We start from the raw sequence: 22,144 nt of genomic DNA, 5'->3' as shown, positions 1-22,144 counted from the left end.
AAACACAATTTAAACTACGATATTGCATAATTCTTCATGTCCTCGGACAGTCACATGTTTTGCCCTCTCAGTACGTTCTGTACTCTAAGCTTGACAAGGAAACCAGTGCAAACTGTCTGTAATTTAAGGGCATTTTCATACACACATGTTAAACCATTTATTAAATAATCGTTTAAACTGAAATTATAGCATTTTTTGTACAAAGTCTCATTGTAGCCTTAACTATTAATAACAAACTACATTCTTTAGCATGAACCTTCAGTTACTTTTTTCTAATAATTGAAGGATGGAATAGATAATCATAGAGTACAGTATACATTGCACAAAACAGAATGTGGACACAAAACAAATTTGAAAAGTGTTACCATCACAAATGTAAATAAAGCAGTAGCTGAATCGTGATTTGATGGCAAGCTTGGCCAATGAAATCAATTTGCAGCTATTTGCTGTCATTCACAAGGTCTGTCTGTGGACAATTGTAATGCAGGTCAAGTTCCTTGAAAAAAAAATCGTTAGATCTCAAGGTACATCAAACAACCAACATCCAGCCAGGCAGAACTGGTTGGTGTGTTTTAGTGGACTCAAAGCATCCAGATAACTGGTTGCAGTGCTTGTGTCTGTAAATTGTTCCCTCATAATTTACATATTCATTTATTCTCTGACTCAAACATACTTTCTCAATGCTTTACATCCTATTAGACAAACATCTATTCATGTTTTTCCATTATTTTTCTCATTCTGTATTTGCATTTAATATTCACTGATTCTCAGATACAGACCGTTTTCCACCATTTTCCAAATTTGTCATCATTTTATTCCTTAACCTTTTTACAGAATATTTGTCTAGAAATTGTTTTTTTAACTTTTTATTTACTGTCTGTCAACAACGATACCACACACTATTTCCTCACTGTCTTACCTGGGAATTGGACCCAGATCTCCCACTCAAGTCAGTTGCTTACCTTAATGTTCCACAATACCTACCAAGTAATCAATCTGTGAATCCAGAGAGCAAGTTTAAGATGTGCTATCATTAAAGACACTGTCAATGCACAGACACTGTAAATGTCATGATTCAGTTAAGTACATAGTTATAAACACTGAGCATGTGCAGACCTTATGTTTGGCTCTGTTTTTATTTGAGGTGTTCTGTCTTATTGGCCTAATACATACAGGTGTATGTGGGTGGTCAGTGCAAATTGACAACACTATTATTAGCCTACATTACAGGCAGTGAGTTGGATGGGGGACATTCCTAAAGTATATCTCAGCAAATATTGAAACCGTCTGCGACCCGGTCGTCTTACTACAAGGCTGAGGATTTATTAATATATATTTCAAGCAATGTCTTGAGTAAACGTAACTATGTTCACAGAGCGTATTTGTACAGTAACATGCAAACGTATGCTGTTAGTGTAGGCTACTGTGTTGCGGATAACTTTCAACTGAGTGTTGAAAGTTACTTATCTTGCTGCTATCTGGGTTAGCCTACATACAGGGTAATCTTAAGGGTGTGTTGCTTGTGAGAATTGCTTGTTTTTCATGAGACGCTCTCAAAATTGGACATATGGAATGTACATTTTTTTTTTTTCCCTAGGCCTTCTGAGTGCATGTCCAGCATGACTTCCTTATGTTATTAATCAGAGACGTGTAAGTAGGAAAAATATTTGCTTGGGTAGCATTATTCTTGTCACTCCGTGATAGGCTACAAAACGCTCTGATTCTCATGAAAACTTAACTCTTTCGGCAGAAAAAGGGTCAAACAGAAATCCGAGAATCTGATTGGTTCAAAGCATTCAGATACGTCCGATCTTTTTTATGTAAGTAGCAAAACAACAAATAGTTTGCGAAGACACCGTAGTTTTTCTTCAAATAGTTTTGTGTAGTCTATCAAACTTAATCTTGGCTATACGGTGCTGTCTATAAACTGCTGGTTTAAATGTTATGAGTTCAAAGTCTTTAGACTCATCCCTTGAAGATCATGGAAAAACGGAGAGAGTTGGCCGCAGCATCGACGATGAACTTTTTTTGCTTAGAAGATTTCATTGCCGGATGGATTGGCGGTGAGTGATTTAAAATTAGCATAAAGTTAATCCGCATCCTTAAAATTGTTTTCACATAAAATGCCGTGTTGAAAGTTGAAAGAGATTAATAAATAATTCAGGTTTCATGAACGTTTTGTGAGTTTGTGTTCTACCTTATAGGCTACAGTAGACCTACTGTACATAATGTTCATTTGAATTGCGTCGTAGCCACCGAAATAAGACAAATGGTGTAATAAACAAACATACCTAATTTGCACAATCATAGCGCCAAAAATACATATGTTAGGCCAGATTTTTATATCAAATAGACCTCTTTGTTATTTTAAATTGCACTTTTAAACCTAAATAAAATAAATCGATTTTCTAAATGTTAGTCTATATTCTGCTCTGTAGTAGGCAACAATGCATGTTGTTGGAAGTCTTCTGAAGACGCACAGTTGAACTATTGTTTCTGGAACGTTAGAAGAGTCTAAAAGTTAAATAGAGTCTTAAATTGCATTATCGTTTTATGTTCAAAATAATCCAATGTTATCAACGACACTGCACATAGGCTACATGTTGTGTCAGAATACCAACAGGTTTTAAACTTGCCCTTACAATAGTAAATTACATAAACAAAGCAGTACTGCAATAGAAAACTAATCCAATGTACTCATTTCTGTAGGGGCTTCCAGTGTTATCGTTGGCCACCCACTAGACACAGTAAAGGTACTTTATTTTCTCCTACATTTTGATCAATGACGTTTTAGTATCTTTATAAAGATGTAATAAGAAATAGTATATTTATTGTTGAATCCTACAGACTCGGTTGCAGGCTGGAAAAGGATACAAAAACACCCTCCATTGTGTTCTCACCATCTACAGAAAAGAAACAGTAAGGAAGCGCCTCTGACTCTGAAACTTAGGTCCCAAATAACAAGGGATTGTCTGTCATGATGATTACATCAGGCTGGGTTGAATTAACAATAAAAGTCTTAGTTTCCAATGTGCTGCGTTGTAGGCATGCAACATTGTAAATGTTTTTTGTAATGCCATGCCATGCCAAAGCATAAACAGGCCAAAGTAATATTTTAAGGTTTTGAACAGCTGTGAGACCTTTTCCTGAGACTGAGGGAAACTCCATTTGATTTAATTTAGCTATAACCCAGGAATCAAAAGATAGTTTTTGAAACAGAGAGTTGGTGTATCGACTCTCATGATTGTTTTTGATTGGTTCCAGGTGTCTGGCTTCTTTAAGGGACTCTCCTTCCCCTTGGCCAGCATCACAGTCTATAATTCTGTGGTGTTTGGCTTATTCAGCAACACACAGAGACTTATAAGCAAGTTTCGCCATGGCGATATCAGACATCCGTGTGGCATGCTGGACCTGCTACTAGCTAGCATGCTAACTGGGCTGGTGTCAGTGAGCCTGGGAGCACCGGTGGACTTGGTGAAGATCAGGCTGCAGATGCAGACACGACCTGTTCTAGCAGGTAGACAGTGGTCATGCGCAGGCTCACGTTTTATTGATTAGGAATAAACATTGACATGAACACATCTTATGCTGAACAGTAAGATACTAAGTAATAACAAACAGGTGTGGTGTAGTTATGTTAGTCTAGCATAATACATGTGCGCTTGAGATGAGGTAATATACCTTTCACTTAATGTCTGTTACCCTGTATGCAGAGAACCTGAACCTTGCTGGTAACACGAGTAGTAATATACCTCTGAAATCTGTGGAGATTTCCGGTCAGCATGGCTACAGGGGTCCTCTGCACTGCATCAGCAGCATCCTCCAGTCGGAGGGGCTGCAGGGCCTCTACCGAGGGGCCGGGGCCATGGTCTTGAGGGACGTCCCCGGCTACACTCTCTACTTCATCCCCTACACGTTGTTCTGTGATCTTCTGAATCCTGATGGCAAGTCCTCCCCTTGCTTTAGCTCCATATGGCTGGCTGGTGGACTAGCAGGTAAGCATGTTGTATTTATATGGATTATTCTTCTTCCTATTTAAGATTGCAGAGATATTGAGTAAGTCCTAGGAGTCCAAATTAGTTTTAATGGGTTAAACACTCCCTGGAAATAACCCCTGCTATCTCGAGTAAGCTAGAATTTGACAACATACATTACCAACTATGTTGTGCACTGAGACATATCCTCTGCAAAGTTGCGTAATGCATGTGACACTGTAAATAACCTCCTTGACCTATAGGCTTAGTGCTATGTGCTATGAAAAAACAAATAGACTTTTTAGTATCTTGATCTCTGTTATAAATGTTATAGATTCATCAAATGTAATAAGGAGCCTTGTTTGTTTATTTTATGTCCTAACACAACAGCGCACATAATCTGCAAAGGTTTGGGACCCCGACCCACAATACAATGTATTCACTGTGCACTGCGAGAGGGAACTTTACTTCTTTTAGCTGAGCTGGATTCAAACCCATGATAGAGATTGCACTCAGGAGTAATGCCTTATGACCATCCTTGTATGACCAATTGTTACAGCAGATGTTCTTTTTAGTGGGAGTTAATGCCTTCTGCATTAAATGCAGAACACAGCTATTAATATCAAACTGACACAGGAATGCTAGTGATTGTGAAGTGATCTTATTTTTAACAGAATTGCTGTAATAAACTAATGAATGAGGGCAGAAGTCAACATTGCACAAGTGCACGAAGATTTGAAAATTATTTGGTTGGGATGGATGAAAGAATTTGAGGATGGTGAATAAGTGATGATGAATAATGAGCTCATCGTTACATATCGTTATAGTGTCAATAAGGCTACACAGAAACCAACAGCAACTCCCCAAATCCAAATGAAAATAGAAATGTGAACATCCAACAATCTTACAGACAAAATAAAAACTAAACTAAATACATGTCCTTTAATCAAATTAAGAATTTGAACAGTGCTGCATGTGCTTCATTGCAGAGATTAGTTGTTTGTTTTGGAAGAGGTTCAAAAGGGCTGGTGTGTTTATTTTGTCAAGAGTTTTCCTTTACAAATTCTTCACGGAAAACAGTTCCACTGTCCCATACAGCTCACTCAGCCCAAGTGTATGATAACTATGAGGCCATTGATAAAGTTCAATTGTGAAAGTGGCCAACAAAAGATAGTCCCCCCCCCTCCCCCTCCTTCATAACAGAAATGTTAAGTGTAAGGACTAGATCCAGTGTTTGGGAGTTGGATTGGTTCTCTTGATGTGTCTAAAGCCAAATCATGTATTAGGAAATACATTCATTAATTACTTACATACATATAATTCTTCTCTCTGAAGTTTAAAAGTAATATTCTGATTCAGATTTTAGCACTTTTGCTTTTATAGCAGAAGGCGCACGGCATAAGTTACAATACATACAAAATGAGGTTGGGAAGCAGCACCTGCAGGGAGTTCCATAGTGCTACACGTTTCTTAGCAACAACCCTGTGCAAAGAGGTACAAGCTGTGTTCGAATTGGGGGAGTGGGGGAGGTAAAAGTGGACAAGAGACACTTGATAAAAGCAAGGTCACATGCTAATGCTGCATTTAATTTAGGGACATCTGACTATCTCAATGTAAAGTCATTGGGATCAACATTTATGGCATTATTCTCGTCCCTGCTGTATCACCACTTTGTTTACCTAGTGCCTAAACTTTCTCTTTTGCTCTAGCCTTAGTTTCACCCGACAACCTAACATTAGCTGCTATTTTGGTAGCTCAGCTCCTTGTCATTAGTGGTTATAATTGGATGTTAAGGGGTGATGGAGTCACCAATCACTACAGTCTGTCGTGGCATACTCCCAGGGGCTGAAGTGACCAGCTTGCTGAGAAAGCCCTGCAGAGACTAGTAGCCATTTCTAACTCGAATGGGATGCTTGACCAATAAAGTTTCACAACTCTGAATGTTGAGATCCAATAGCATTTTTCAATGCTCAAACAGTTGTCTAGTCAATATCCTGATTTGCGATACCATTTCAAATATGTGGCACCACGTAAAAATTTGAGTACACAAGAATTGTCCAACTTTAACCTGCCTGGACAAATATGCAAAAAAGAATGGGCAAAATCACTCCTATGCTATGTACAAAGTCGGTACACTTATCCCAAAGACTCAAAGCGGTTATTTTAGCCATTGGGGCTCTGTGTCAAGGTTGAATACATGCAAGTTATTTCAGTTTTTTTTCCGGACAATGATTTACCAACATAAAACCAATGTCACCTTTACAATCGACTTGATGAGGGGTTTAATTACTTTTGCAAGTCATCGTGTTTAGTGATGAATGGTTGAACATTCTATGGAGATGAACCTCTGTATAGAAAGCTTTAAATCAACCCTTGGAAGTTGTCCATTTTAATCTCAACCTGACTTGTTTGAATATGTTTGGTGATTTTTCTCTTTTAAAGGCTCCATCTCCTGGGTAACAGCCACCCCAGCAGATGTGGTGAAGAGCAGACTTCAGGCGGATTCCCTCCATCCGAGAAAGTACAGGGGTATCCTCCACTGTATAGTACATAGCTACAAGACAGAGGGTTTACAGGTAGGAAATATTGATAACCATCTCAGGGAAATCACAGGAATAAGCACTTAACCTTGTCTTAAATGTATGCTCATAGTGCCTTTGCCTAGCCATACTGTTTGTGCCCTCACATGGGCCTGTAGTTGAATCATCCCATATAATATGAGAAGTTATAAGTGACTGATTTTAGTATAAACTTTGGGTTTGATGCAAGATGGGCGTTCACGTAATAGTATACAATAAATTGCGATAAAATAGTTTATTGGCATATAAACTGCAGACTTTGAATTTGATTAGAGTTGGGAAAGGTGTTCTGTAATATGTGTGTCATAAGACTAAATCGGCTCTCTGCCAAACGCAATTTTAGGTACTCTGTAGTTTCCAAACTGAAGGAACATAAACTTGAGTTCATCAACCCAATCACCACCAATGAGGAAATAGGTTTTACTTACAAAAGTTGGTTAATAGTTGACACCAAAATCAGCCTCAGGTTGTTTTCATATGAAATATCAAAAGCCTTCGAGGCAGTCCCTAACTTGAAGTACTTTAATCTACCTGTTTCCTTGTCTCTGCAGGTCTTCTTTCGTGGTGCCACAGTGAATGCAATCCGTGGCTTTCCCATGAGTGCCACCATGTTTTTAGGTTATGAACTTTCTCTCAAGTTCTTCAGGAGTCTTTAGTACATACCCAGACACACATAGTATTCACAGTCACAGCTCATGATCCTCTGTCCTATTGATGGAATTATCTTGACAAAAATCCTCTGGCTTTTTAACACTGATCTTTATCATGCAGTGTGAGTCAAGAGGTAACTTGAAAGAGTACATTTCATCATAACCATAATGATGAGAAAATAGCTGTATATATTTTATGTACTTATTTCTTATATTAAGAAAATAACGATAATTGTATAAAGAATACAAATTGAATACATTTAAAAAATCTAATCCATAAATGTAAATATACTATATCAAGATTTAGAATACATTTCTGTTATTGTCCTAGTCCTAGTATTTATTAAGGATGATCATTTGCACTTAATATGCTTAAGAACCACAAGCACAAGATTGTTACAATTAGATTTCTAATTTACTATGTTACTTGCAAATGTAAGTGTTATATACATAAATATGTTTGATAAATGCAGCATTTAAAACAGCTCTTGTGTCTTTTTTCTAACATCAAAATATTTTTTAGGCAATAGGGTATCGTAGCTTTATAGACTATACAGTGTGTTTGTGAAGGTAAGAATGAGCCTGCTGATACCGGTACTCCTTATCATGCTGTCTGGAAAATGAGATAATGTGGGGCTTTTGCGTAACTGTCTTGTCATATTTACATAACTACAGCTGATGGACATGTTGGCTGAAAGTCTGTATTATTAGGTTACTGTAATGTTCCTTTAGTAGAGTTGTGTAGCTGTGTTATTGATCCCCCAGGGGAAATTAAAGGCTACTTTACAACAGAAAGTCAAAAAAATGCTATTACCATTGTCAACCAGCAGAGCACACACTAGATGACACTGTTTCCCATACAAACATCTTCCTACTTTGGATGTGGAATTACATTTATTCGCACACACACGCACCCACACACAATTTTTGACAGACGGATGGGGAAAAAACTACGAATGTTACAGTTAGCGTGCGCGTAGGGTAGGCTACTCAGGTCAAAAACAATTAGCCTTCTGATCCAGAATATCAGCTGTCCTGAAAACGGACCTAAGGTTCACATGCCTACAGCCTACAAAAGACAAGTAAACCTAAAACCTCTATGTATCGACCTGCTTTTCGAGGTCGGGGAGCATGAGGGCACAACACCGGTGTTTTGGAGAATTCCGTTCCCCTTTTTCCCCCTTCCTTGCGCGTGCGTGTATCCCCTCTGTAACTTTTGCTAGAAAAGAGCAGACATCTCCATATTATCTCAGGTTGTTCATTGTGACCAAAATAACACAGAAAATAACACACATGATGGCAGGACAGACCGTTGAAATAATATAATATATTTGGAAAAATATATTGTTCATAAACCTGCATGTGATGTCGAATCACGTATCAGTCGGCCTATTCAGCTATAAGGTGCATGGTAATATGGAACTTTGGAAAACACTGTCGATTAATCCACAATATACTAAACGACGCATTAAACAATTCACAGTTGCCTTTGTGTAACAGACAAATAAACTTCCCCGTCGCCATTTGTTCCATTTAAGAGGTGAATTCGAAATGCAGCAGTTAACTCCTCTTTCCTAAGTGCACGCGCGCTCCCGCGGCCAGGGGATACAAATCCTGGCGTGCCTTGGCGTACAAATCCTGTCGTACAAATCCTGAGTGCCTTGCTACGGCACCGGCATTTACATCAGAGAAGAAGAAAAGCAATGAAGATTTTCCATAGACCGATGCTATCAGTGATTTTGTCGCCTGACCAGTGAGAGGCAGCAGAGCATGTACAGCGTACAGCCTGTCGAAAAATAGAAGAAGAAGACATTAGCGTTCAACATGGCGTCGCATTACTATCAAGAGATGCAAGAAACTTTCAGAAATAACAATAAAAGTCGTGAATTTGCTGCGCATAGCGCGAAAGTTCATTCTGTAGCATGGAGCTGCGACGGAAGACGGCTGGCCTCCGGGTCTTTTGACAAAACTGCAAGCGTATTTGTCTTGGAAAAAGACCGACTGGTGAGTGTTAATGAACGATACGGATATTTCACATAGAGTACTGTTTCACTTTACTCTAGGTTCCACCTACACTAGCTAGCTGTAACAAGATATCCGCTGGATTCTTAACAATGAGTTTAATTTAGCTAGTTATTAGTGAAAATAAATGAGTAATAAAAAGAGATTTCATGTGTATGTGGCCGCATGTGTTTGTTCGTTTGACAATGCTAGTTTGGCTACGAAACAGCACGTTGCTTTTTCTGTTTAACCTATTTATGCCACATATGTGATTGGTTTTCACATTGAATCAGTGCATCTAGTAATGCTGCAACCTCTGTATTAAAGCATTAATGTGGTCTGTTGAACACAAGCCTAAATAGTGTTGTTATTGGGCAGACGAGTACAGCCTAGCGATGTGATGCTACTTGCATAACTTTACATACTTATATGTAAGTTAACATGAAACTTACATTATGCATTGTGCATCCATACGTGCTTCTCACTTTTTCAGTCAGGCACCTTAAGTTTGGAGAAGCCAACAATTTGTCAATCTCAGGCCAGGTCAGGTACAGTCACAGTGACATCAGTAGATGGAAGACCAGTCTGTAGCTTAGAAAAGTCAGTAGGCCAACAAACCCTCTCTCCCACGCGAGGAATAGAGTACAGAAATATTTTCGATGTGGGTCCATTCTGAAAACGTTTGGCATGTCTTTAAATGTACATAACAGGTAAAAGAGAACAACTACAGAGGTCATGGAGATAGTGTTGACCAGCTGTGTTGGCATCCAACCAACCCAGACGTCTTTGTCACTGCATCAGGAGACAAGACCATCCGAATATGGGACGTCAGAACAACAAAGTGCATAGCCACTGTCAATACTAAAGGTTAGTTTCTAACAATACACTTGACATGCCAATTTTACTGTTTGTTGAAGTGATACTCATTGATTTGTGTAATAATACAAAATAACGATCATTTCATTTATAGATTTTAAACTGAATTTATTAAAAACAAATGTATTTTGGTTTGTGTTTAGGGGAAAATATCAATATCTGCTGGAGTCCAGATGGTCAGACGATAGCTGTAGGGAACAAGGATGATGTGGTCACCTTCATTGACGCCAAGACTCATCGGTCACGTGCTGAGGAACAGTTTAAGTTTGAGGTCAACGAGATTTCCTGGAACAATGACAACGACATGTTCTTTCTGACCAATGGAAATGGATGCATCAACGTCCTCAGGTAAAACTATTTGTATTTGCAGTGTTTTTCCAGGGTTTGTGGTAGTAAGAGAAAGCATAAGAGGCATTCATTTCTATCTGAATACATAAACAATAGTGTATACATATATAAAAACCAAGTTGCTAAAAATGAATTACAATTGGTGTTGTTGTTATGCGTCTGTATACAAGGACACTAAATACAAGTGTTTGTAATTAGTATTTATGATTTGTAGTCATTATGCTGCATAGCCTTAAACACATGCTTTCCTCAAACACTGGGCATGTGTTCCTCAATCTTCATAATAAGGTTTTAAGGAAACTGCTGTCCTTCGACACCAAACCACTGCTGATTATACGATCTTATAACTAATAATGATTTGTTACTCTCTTACACTTGTCCAGTTATCCTGAGTTGAAGCCTATCCAGTCCATCAATGCCCACCCTTCCAACTGCATATGCATCAAGTTTGACCCCACGGGGAAGTACTTTGCAACAGGAAGTGCAGACGCTCTGGTCAGTCTGTGGAATGTGGAGGAGCTGGTCTGTGTTCGCTGTTTCTCCAGGTTAGTCTTTTCTCCTATCGGTCTTCTTGGATGAACAGATTTGCTCCCTCACATTACTGCCGTGTATGATGGAATGTTTGATTAGTTGAATCCTGATGCCAGAAAGTCACATTTTATTAACTATATTTGGATTTATATCAGGTTTTATTTATTTCCTGCCTGTTTGGTTAAATTACCTTGGCCAGTGTTGAACAAACTTGCCAGTTATGACACTCATAAAGTTTGACAGTACAATAATTTGCTATATAGATGCTTGTGGTAATCAGCCATTTTTAGGATTTTGCCGTTATTGATGCAAACTGTTTGATTTGTAGGTACAACATGAATCAAAAGGTAAAGATTCTTACAAAACATAAGACAAAGTATAAGCATAAAATATTTATGTATTTTGTTTTGTCATCAGGTTGGACTGGCCAGTAAGGACTTTGAGTTTTAGTCATGATGGGAAGATGTTGGCATCAGCTTCAGAGGATCACTTCATTGACATAGCAGAGGTTGAGACAGGTTAGTAGAACACATGTGTTTTGGCTTAGACCTTAAAACGACCCTGTGTAAATATCAGGCACTTGTGAGTAAAGAGAGACAAATGTTACATAGATGAAACAATCATTTCCTTTAAACAAGAATCCAATCAAAACAAGGAAACAGAGACAATTATTTTAATATTTCATAATGGCAGCTTCTGATCTAGTTAATAACTAAACATTCTAAATCATGTATATTTTACCGTTATCGTAGGGCTATAAAAAAAGTATGGTATATGTAATATTGATTGATTCACAGGTGAAAAGCTGTGGGAAGTTCAGTGTGAATCACCGACGTTCACTGTAGCATGGCATCCCAAGAGGCCATTGTTGGCATACGCTTGTGACGACAAGGAAGGAAAGTACGACAGCAACCGAGAGGCAGGAACTGTCAAACTGTTTGGACTGCCCAATGATTCCTAAAACCCATTATTTATATTGGATAGCTGTAAACTACATCTGAAAGTGGAGATGAGTCCTTATGAACTGTACTTTGTCTACTGACTATAAACCAAAGGACTAATAGAAATGAGACACACACACACACAATTGAAAATATATTTTGTTTTGACCAGGGGCACAATTTAAAACTTGTTTTGATCTTTTGTTTAAATTCTGTATAATTCTGAGGATTACAGTGTTAGCATATGTTTTGTACTGCATAAAATTACACTGGTGAATTTCATGTTTGTTGTAGTAAAAGTGCCATTTGTTAAATCAAAGTTTTTTACTTTTAATGCACCCCAAGAAGTCAAATGACATTGTGGCCCTCTTGAAATCGTTTATAGCTATGCTTTGTTTATGTTTTCTTAAGTCTTGCAAGTTTTTCAGTAAAAAAAGTAATGTTTTTCTACGGTTCGTTACTCATAAGAATGGGAGACCAGGAACAGACCGAGAGATGTAGTAATTGATTGAGTCCACCCCCTTCCAATCATAACATCAATTCCGGAGCTGTCAGAAGACTTATATTTCTGTAAAGCTGTGTAGAGAATAAATGATGGACAATAGATGCAGGAAAATGTCGTGAAGAGTTTTGCTAATAAGCTACCCTTGCAATATACTTGGCAACTAGTCTCTATCCTTCAACCGTAGTAGTATTGCTGGACTTCGAACTTATTGTGCACAGCCAGGCCGTAACCAGCCTAGGCGGTGCTGCTCATGTACGGAGCTGCACCTCAATAATGGACTGTGTGACGATGGGGTAAGTTTCTTTAATGTTCAAATACAGACAGTATTCTTTTGATTGGCATCATCATAGCTTCATCTGTGGAGTAATGTACCGCATGGTTTCTTTACAGATACCGAGAACTGTATATTTACGGGGTTGCTTGTAGCTAGTGGTGCTAAGCTCCCGTTAAAACTAACTAGCTAGCTAAGCTAACCTCTGCAAGCTTTTAAGCTGTGGAGACATACGCTAGCTAGGCTAGCTACCAATAATCTTAACAAGTTTGATCACAACTGCTTGACTGTAGCATGCCTTTAATGCATAATTGTAGGTTGCACGGTCCACAAAGGGAAAGCACTTTTAATAGTAATATGAAATGTGTCCCCTCACGACGTGTCCAGTTTATTTTTCAGGTAGCCAAGCTAGTTAGCCATCAATACTCATCTTACGTCCAGTTCAGAGAGAGGTAGTTTCTACTAGCAAGCCAGCACAGAGCGTTCATACAGAGGCTACTGTTGGTTTTGTAATGTATAGTTAAGCAACATAGTCTACCGTCAACAACAAAAAGATAGATGCCTGTGACTGCAGTAAGAGACAGTATATTTGTGTGTAGGAGTAAGCACTGATGAACGTTTCATTCAAGGCAGGGAGGGTTAAAACCTTGTAGCGATTTTTAAAAGATCCTTGTGTATTTCTGCTCATGTTCAGTTTATCCCTAATCAGTCGAGAGACTGACGGGTCCAAGAACTGGGACTCAGAGGAAGATGCCATGGATGCGGGGATGCACACCTTCAACCACACCCACATGAGGAAAGCGTTTCAGCTGATGAATGACTTGAGAAGGTAGATGACTAGATGCCTTCACAGTTTCTTTAAGCAATGCCAATATATGTACATTGTATGGCCAGAAGTATGCTGAAGTTAATTGAAATGGTCAGTTGCAACACACACTAGTTCCGAATTGCCTTGGGGAGCAGCACAAGCCATGGCCTCATCACCCAACATTAGTCACTGATGTTTTTATGGCTGAATGGAAGGAGATCTTGCATCACATTTCTGACATCAATTGGAAAGCCTCCCCAGAAGAGTCTAGACAGTTATTTCAGCAAAGTGGGGATCAACTGTGTACTTCTTGTCCAGCACTTTGGTCTACCATGGTTGTTTTGAAAAGTGCTCTAAAAATATTGATTGATTGAACATATAAATGCGAGGACATTCAACTTGCAGGTCTCTGGTTACCGAGCTAGTGTCCACACACTATGTCCATACAGTGTCCATTGTATGTGATGGGGATAAAGCCTGATCATGTTTCTCCTTTGATCCCAGTAAAAAGATGCTATGCGACGTGCTCCTCGTAGCAGGAAACATACAGGTGGAGGCCCATAAGGTTGTCCTGGCTGCATGCAGCCCCTACTTCTGTGCCATGTTTACAGGTGCGTAGTTGTGCGTAGAGTGACATTTTTTTAAATCCCAATCGAATATTTGTGTTGAGTTGGATCTTTTGTCCCTTGAAAGATTTCACAAGAATGTCTCTACCTTCCTTTCTCCGTGTGTGTGAGTGTGTGTGTGTGTGTGTGTGTGTGCGTGTGTGCGTGTGCGTGTGCGTGTGTGTGTGTAGGGGCCATGAGTGAGAGCACGGCCCAGCAGGTGGAGATCAGGGATGTGGACGGCCACACCCTGAGGATGTTGGTGGATTACATCTACACCGCCGAGATCCAGGTGACCGAGGACAACGTACAGGTGAACAAACTCCCTCTCACATCCCAATTCTAACATCAGCAGGGGAGAGAAAAAAAAGGACTAACAAGCACCTGTAGTCTTGGCCATAGTCAACATAATACTATTTCATGCTGTATTATTACCCAGGTCTCCCTTGTTATGGGAGTAGCTGTGGAGGATCATGTGGCGTATTATTGGCTCTCTTGGCCTTTCCTCTAGTCTTCCACCCCCGGCTCTCTGGCACATCAGCTGCCCAGAGCTTCAGCAGGCTGGGCATTTCCTCTCATTATTAGATCAGGAAATGTGCATGCAGAGACAGGAAATCCGTGTTTGAAACGTGTGTGTGTTTGTGGGAGAGAGAGAGAGAGAGGGGACAAGTGTGTAATGTATTGAGGCATTTGTGGGATTTGATCCTGTTGGGTGTGTTTGTGTGCAAAGTTTACCCTGTTAAAGTGTGTCTACGTGTGTGTAACCATTTTTTGGATGTGTACGCGTCCGTTCGTGTGTGGGTGGGTGTGTGTGTGTCAGTCAGTCAGTCAGTCAGTCAGTTTGGTGCCTTTAAAAGTGTGCTACAGCTGTGTGGTACAACCACTACAGGTCAGCCCATCTCTCCTCATACCCAAGGGAAAAATGCAATAATAACAAACTGAATAAAAGCCTTTGAATGAATGACCTAGATTCTGTCCGCCTTTGTAGAGGCAGAGACTTGTGCAATGGCGGCCTTGTTGGCTGCTGAAACCTTCAAGAAAAACAACCCCTGCAGCAGACTCGGGCTAGAAGCCTTGAAACCACACAAGTCACAAAGCCTTCCTGAGACCAAAGCACATACTGACCTTCGTCACTTCATAACCACTGCATCACCATTGATAGCAATATTATGCTACTTTCGGTAAACCATTGTTTAGCAATCATAAATCTATCAGCTCATAGATAATGGTACTAAAAGTCATAATATGGTAACCTTCAGCATAGACCATATTTGGATGTTTCCCACTCCGAGCGTCCTATCTGTATTTTTCTAGCATGTGCCTCTCCCCACCCCCATTGTGTTTCAGTGTGTGTCTTGCAATTCTTTTCTTCTTTTTTTACATGAAACTGGAGCCTTATGTCGACTTACAGTTGGGTATGTGTTTCCCCTGTGTAGGTGCTGTTACCTGCCGCCAGCCTGCTCCAGCTCATGGACGTCAGACAGGTGTGCTGTGAGTTCCTGCAGAGCCAGCTCCACCCCACCAACTGCTTGGGCATCCGAGCCTTCGCTGACCTGCACACCTGCAGCCAGCTGCTCGACCAGTCCCACGCATACGCTGGTGAGGGATGCAGCCAGGGGGCCTGCCAGGGGCCCTGCAGCCAGGGGCCCTGCAGGGCTGGAGGCACGCAGCCAGGGGCCTCCAGAGAGAGAGGCGGGAACCATGATGTGTTATATTATTGTTTGTTTTTGCTGGTCATCTCCCAGGCCTTCCCACCTATTCAGTCAGGGAAAGGAGGAACCGAGTGAGGTCTCATTTTAAGGAGGATGTGAGATGATCAAGAAAACGTGTGTCAACAGAGCAGCATTTTTGTGAGGTGATGCTGGGTGAGGAGTTCCTGGGCCTGACCCTGCAGCAGGTGTGCAGCCTGATATCCAGTGACAAGCTTGCGGTGTCCACCGAAGAAAAGGTGGGTGTTCCAGATTGTTCCAGCACAGCGACTCCCGTATGATACGGCCTTGTGTTCTCTCCTCGACACACAGTCCAGATTTGCTAATGATCTCTGTGTGGGAGGGGAGATGGGAGAGGAGCACACAAGCTGTCTGTGTCTGTGTGTGGGGATAAGGAACAGTAGCTGCTAAACTAGGACCACATTCTCTTTCTCTCCCTTGAAACATGTCAGCACTTTACTGCCTTGCCACACATATATTGACAAAACTAAACCATTACGCTTAAATCCATCATATGCTTTTTGATAGACTGGATTCTGTGCCCCAAGATATTATATAATCTTTTAATTAATCAATATACCACGAGGGGCTTAGATTTCACTTGGTGTCCTGCATAGCAACGCCTACCTGTTTTAAAATCTGGGCTTCAAAGGGCTTACTGTATTATAAAACGGTTTCTAAAATGGTTATCATAGACTACCAAGTCGTATTCCACTAAATAATAATCACACAGTGACATCAGTTTGTTCTATAGTTCGCAATATAGTTTCTCAAGGCTGAAAAATGGTTGCCAAGCAACACAGGACAGCATACAGGCTTGAAGGATTGGGGTGATTATTAAAAAAATTCAGGACATCACCATTAAATGTGCACTTGTTGAAGTGATATTCCATCACTGATAGTCAGTATGAATTTAAATGTGGTCACAATGGCTTTGAGCAAATCAGCATCAAGCACCGGAACAATCCTTGTTTTATAACCCTTATTTATTCATGGGGGATACCTGTTGAGACCAATGTCTCTTTCAAGAAAGCCATACCCAGCCAAGCGAAGCAGCTCTGTGTGTGTGTGTGCTCCAGGTGTTCGAGGCCATGATTGCCTGGATCAAGCACAACAAGGAAGCCCGGCTGGAGCACATGCCCAAGCTGATGGAGCACGTTCGTCTGCCCCTCCTCACCAGAGATTACCTGGTGCAGGTGTGCAAGCACACACACACTCACACGTACAAACAGGATGTAGTGTGTGGATGGCAGTAAACCTAGCGTGTCTAAGTGGTTGTGTGTTCCACAGATTGTGGAAGAAGAGGCTCTGATCAAGAACAACAACACGTGTAAGGACTTCCTGATCGAAGCCATGAAGTACCACCTCCTCCCCGCAGACCAGAGACACCTCATCAAGACTGACCGCACGAGGCCACGCACGCCCATCAGCCTGCCCAAGGTACACACACACACAAATATACACACACACACATACAAATATACACACACACACACACACATACAAATATACACACACAAAATCACTGTGATCTGCCATAACGAGACTGTACCACACACACACCCAGACGCATCGTGTGCCCCCGTGCCCCCAGGTGATGATAGTGGTGGGAGGCCAGGCCCCCAAGGCCATCCGGAGTGTGGAGTGTTATGACTTCCAGGAGGACCGCTGGTATCAGGTGGCAGACCTGCCGTCCAGACGCTGTCGAGCTGGTGAGACGCTCTCTCTCTCTGTCTCTCCCTCTGACTCCTGCTCCCCTTTCCACACTGATCTCACCCTCCACCTCTACGCTCTCATCCCCTCCTGCACACCTCTATGGGAATTGACTTTCCTCTCAACTGAAATGGAAACATCATCAGTGATCAGCTATCAATCAGCCATACCATCTCTCTGTCCTTAAATTATTCATTCTCTCTTCTTTACCTTTTTCTATAACTTTTCCTTACCTTGTCTGCCAATCGGCCCCTCCCCGCCCCCTCCACGCCCCCTCCCTGCCCCCTCCCCAGGCGTGGTTTTCATGGCGGGCCTTGTTTACGCAGTGGGCGGGTTCAACGGCTCACTGCGCGTCCGGACGGTAGACGCGTACGACGGCGTTCGGGACCAGTGGACTACAGTTCCCAGCATGCAAGAGCGGCGCAGCACCCTGGGGGCGGCTGTGCTGGGCGATCTGCTGTACGCCATTGGGGGTTTTGATGGCAGCACTGGTGCGTGGTGCACACACACACACATCTCACAGCTCCAAACATGGCTCACTATCACACCCATTAACTCTGTCCCTTTATTCACCGTTATTCCCCTCTTCTTCCCTCCTTCCCTTTTCCCTCCCCTCTTCTCTTCCACAGGTCTGTCTTCAGTGGAGGCGTTCAGTTACAAGACCAACGAGTGGATGTTTGTCGCTCCCATGAACACCAGGAGAAGCAGTGTGGGAGTGGGGGTGGTGGACGGTAAGACGCCAACCACTCTGTGTGTGTGTGTGTGTGCACGCGCGTCTGTTCGGGTCCCAGTGTGCCTCCAGTGGGTGTTAGCGGGGGTTAGATGGCTGAGCGGTTAGGGTTGCCGGTTCGAATCCCGGTGGTCAACTAATGTTGTGTCCTTGGGCAAGGCACTTCACCCTACTTGCCTCAGGGGGAATGTCCCTGTACTTACTGTAAGTCGCTCTGGATAAGAGCGTCTGCTAAAATACTTTGGGCCATTCCACAGGGAAGCTGTACGCCGTGGGCGGCTACGACGGCGCGTCGCGTCAGTGCCTGAGCACGGTGGAGCGCTACGACCCCGGCAGCAACCAGTGGAGCTTCGTGGCCGACATGAGCACCCGGCGCAGCGGAGCAGGTACGACGGCCCTCCCCCTCGCGGGCCTTCCGCTCACCCCGGCTCCATGTGCGACCTCCCCCCCTGCCCCCTCTTCCCGTTTAGTGAAGCGCGGCGGTGTGTGTGTGCGTGTGGTGCTCAGGTGTGGGCGTGCTCAGCGGGCAGCTGTACGCGGCCGGGGGCCACGACGGGCCGCTGGTGAGGAAGAGCGTGGAGGTGTACGACCCCTCGGCCAACGCCTGGAGGCAAGCCTGCGACATGAACATGTGTCGCCGAAACGCAGGTGAGATCCGCGAGGAACTCCCAGCCCCCCCCCCCCCCCCCCACACACGCCCCGCCCCCCGGACCAGCCCTCTCTTCCTCTCCCGCTGTTCTCTAAAACGGGGCCGTCGCGTTGGTCGCGTGTGTGTGTCACTTTTGTTTCGCGCCGAGATGCGTCTGACGCCGTCTCCACATTGCAGGGGTGAGCGCCATTAACGGGCTTCTGTACGTGATCGGCGGGGACGACGGCTCCTGCAACCTGTCCTCGGTGGAGTTCTACAACCCTGCCACGGACAAGTGGAGCCTGATCCCCACCAACATGAGCAACGGCCGCAGCTACGCAGGTCAGAGCCTCGCCCTCCATCTGCACAACCACCATCCAAGAAACCGCTAACGCTTGGGTTTCTGTTAAACCTGCCTATTCGGCGTATATTAAGTGGTTATTAAGGAATGAGACGAGTATGATAGCAGCACTGTGTCTGTCTTGTACCTTGACAAACGACTGATTTTCCCTCCCTCCCTTCCTTTGCAGGCGTATCAGTGATAGACAAGCCTTTATGACTACCAGCCCCCCTGTGGCGGCCCCTCCATCCAGAACCAGAAAGCCTCTCCCAGGCCCATGTCTGAAACCAACCAGGCCACCTCTGACACCTCCACCAGCCAGTCAATCCTCTACTCACCCCGCGGCCACCTGACTTGCCGGTGTCTCGGAACATTCTGGTCTGAATGTGGCCTGGCGGGGCACAAGCGGTAGACTGACGGAGGGATGAAAAGCACAGTAAACAGGAGAGACTCAGAGCAGGTGGGAACACTGGCTCCTATTTGGACTCACCCCCCAGGACTTTAGAGTGTTGCTCTGCTAAACACGGACAACAGCCATTTCAGGTGGGATAGACGTATTGGCGCGGTGCCCAGGACGGGTTTGTGGAACATGATGCTATGTGGCAGCAACTGCAAGAGTTTTCAGTCTGACACAACACCCTGTGCCAACCAGTGGAGGAGACGTCTTTGAGCTAACCCAGGGACTTTCCCCACCAGAACCACGCTATACTACTAATCTGCTCATATGATGCAATAAACACAGCTTCAGCTACCTGACACTCTCACTCTCTAGTCCTGTAGCCAATAGACAGACCGACAGAGGTTCTGGAACTCAGTGGACTTGCCAATAGCTGGACAGGAGTCAAAGGGCCAATTCAAATGCAGACCTTTGTCTCGCTTAGAGTCGTGCCAAACTTGCAAAGCCCACACTAGGAAGTGGACGAAATGCATTAGCGCATTTGTTGTTTTCGTAGTATACTGGATGTAGACGACTTGTCTGTTAAAATGACCAAACAACTTATTTCAGTTTCACCCATTCCAGATAGGAACATGAGTCCAATACTGCAGGTTTTTCCTACAGTACTCACTGAAATATCCTCTCTGAAAGTAAGAGGCACTGATGTTTTTGTGTCGGACTTGTTCTGTCACACAGAATGATGGAGGATTATGATTTTAAACGTCATAAGGAACTTGTTTAATTTCAATTTGTATATTGAATAATTTCAACTTGTATATTGAATATTATATCAAGGTGAGATGTACTAAAAGTGTCTCTATAGTGAATATTTAATTGTAGTATTTTAATCAAAATTGTTTTGTGCACCATCTGAATCTTCCTAAATCAAACATCTTAGGATTTTCCATCAATATTTTGAAGCAGTGGTGTGGAGTTTGGACAGAACAGTGTGTTGTTACCTCATCTTAAGATCTCTGGATCCTCAGTGATGATGCTTTACTTCAAACAACTGTGCTACAGGAACTAACCTTGGTTGTCATTTTGAACTTTGACGTTAACTTGGGCCTGTTCCGTTTCCTACTGGTGGTGTCTTTCATGCAACCTGTGGTTTCTTCCGCTCTGAATGCCAGGATGAGTGTAAAGAAGCAGATGAAATCTAAGAAGACCCGAACGCAGCCCTTTTAGGTTGTAGGAGGAGGTAAAAGGGGGCACGTGGAATGAAGCAGCATTCTGGAATGCAGTCGACAGTGAGCCATCATTGTTCTATGGCTCACAGTTCTGTGTTCTGTGTAAGTAGGGACCGGATTGGATGTCCTGCTTCCATTTGCTGTGTCCTTTTTTTACCTTCTACTTTTTCAAAAAGGGGTCTTAGATCTTCCTAGACAATCTCTCCCAGAAGGTCAAGAAACTTTCTACATGGGCTTTTCCAAAATGTGGAATAGGAGTTCAAATGCCAGCTCTGCTAGCCTGCTGGAAGACTAGATGGACGTTTTACAGTCTCCCATTCAGTCCAGTCATGATGTTGCTGAACTGGTCAAGAGATATTGGTGACATTAGCAGATGTTTACATTGGTCATGTTCATGACATATCATCACATTTTTCATGTCGTGATGAAATCCCAGGAACGCAGTCAGGAATGTCGGTGTTTGTGGAGTGGTTTGATATTCTCTATATTAAAGCATATCACTCACTATCACAAAACGAAGCCCTACTCTGCTGGAGTCCTAATGTGCACAGTGGAGAATTGTGCACAAGTTATGACTGTCCTAGTTTCAATATTTTTCCATAACATCGAAGCAGAGAACAGGAAAGAATGCATATGATGCATCCACTCTCAATCTGTGTCTTTGTGTTCCAGCAAGAATAAAAGATAAAGGATGAGAGGTCTTAAAACATTGTGGTCAACATGGTCAACACTATACTGTCAAATCTATTCTAAAGGGATTTCTTATATCAGAATGCTGTTGGTTTTTCTGTGATTTAACTAATATGTATACAAATAAACCATTTTACAAGGTTCAGGTTTCATACCATTTTCTTAGGCTCCTGGTAGGAATATGACGTTACTTGCGCAGTACGTTTATCTAAGTATCTGAGAGAATCAAGGGAAAATTGGGATTCCAAAAGGGTGGAAGACTAGAGGTATGAAAACAGAATATGAATGCTAGAAAGCTAATGCTGCTTTGAGAGCAGTCACGTAGAATGTGTGTGTGAAGGTCAGAACGTCAGCCTTCTGTTGAGGCGCAGCAGGATATTCAGTCACATGACACAAGCACTGTTGTTCTGATCAGTCACACATCAATATTCAAAGTGACCCCTAGATGGCGACTGTCACATATCATAACCCTACCAACATCTATCATCGTTATGAAGGCCCTGCAAGGCTGGATATCTCCGCTCTGTCTCCAGGCTTCCTGTTTTTTGCAGTTCTCCCAGGACTGGATGCTGTCAGTGTATGGGGAAAGCCCTCAGGACTGGATCCTGTCAGTGTATGGGGA

The 22,144-nt window shown here is 42.6% G+C and overlaps 3 protein-coding genes across 5 annotated transcripts; all 3 read left to right on the top strand.

The window, feature by feature from the left end:
* Positions 1–1,574: 1,574 nt before the first annotated feature.
* On the top strand, positions 1,575–7,688 carry slc25a48 (solute carrier family 25 member 48). The gene is made up of 8 exons (XM_047021469.1): positions 1,575–1,650; positions 1,751–2,063; positions 2,710–2,753; positions 2,848–2,919; positions 3,265–3,517; positions 3,714–3,995; positions 6,417–6,550; positions 7,105–7,688. The coding sequence occupies exons 2-8, from the start codon at positions 1,982–1,984 to the stop codon at positions 7,207–7,209; spliced, it is 972 nt and encodes a 323-aa protein (XP_046877425.1). The 5' UTR covers positions 1,575–1,650; positions 1,751–1,981; the 3' UTR covers positions 7,210–7,688.
* Positions 7,689–8,811: 1,123 nt separating this feature from the next.
* On the top strand, positions 8,812–12,345 carry thoc3 (THO complex 3). The gene is made up of 6 exons (XM_047022152.1): positions 8,812–9,207; positions 9,915–10,071; positions 10,224–10,428; positions 10,812–10,973; positions 11,377–11,477; positions 11,757–12,345. The coding sequence occupies exons 1-6, from the start codon at positions 9,028–9,030 to the stop codon at positions 11,918–11,920; spliced, it is 969 nt and encodes a 322-aa protein (XP_046878108.1). The 5' UTR covers positions 8,812–9,027; the 3' UTR covers positions 11,921–12,345.
* Positions 12,346–12,569: 224 nt separating this feature from the next.
* klhl3 (kelch-like family member 3) lies at positions 12,570–21,663 on the top strand. Of its 3 annotated transcripts, none has more exons than XM_047048730.1 (15): positions 12,570–12,698; positions 13,386–13,505; positions 13,989–14,095; positions 14,281–14,402; positions 15,526–15,688; positions 15,928–16,037; positions 16,878–16,994; positions 17,089–17,238; positions 17,393–17,510; positions 17,805–18,002; positions 18,141–18,242; positions 18,499–18,627; positions 18,749–18,889; positions 19,068–19,211; positions 19,400–21,663. In XM_047048730.1, the coding sequence occupies exons 1-15, from the start codon at positions 12,679–12,681 to the stop codon at positions 19,426–19,428; spliced, it is 1,770 nt and encodes a 589-aa protein (XP_046904686.1). In that variant the 5' UTR covers positions 12,570–12,678; the 3' UTR covers positions 19,429–21,663. The 3 variants fall into 3 exon arrangements, with proteins under 3 accessions (XP_046904686.1, XP_046905508.1, XP_046903916.1); XM_047049552.1 differs by having other exon boundaries at positions 13,371–13,505; positions 17,838–18,002; XM_047047960.1 differs by having other exon boundaries at positions 13,371–13,505.
* Positions 21,664–22,144: the final 481 nt, after the last annotated feature.

The sequence above is a fragment of the Hypomesus transpacificus genome, chromosome 1 (genome assembly GCF_021917145.1).
Source record: "Hypomesus transpacificus isolate Combined female chromosome 1, fHypTra1, whole genome shotgun sequence".
NCBI lineage: Eukaryota > Metazoa > Chordata > Actinopteri > Osmeriformes > Osmeridae > Hypomesus > Hypomesus transpacificus.
This window is presented reverse-complemented; position numbering and strand designations above follow the sequence as displayed.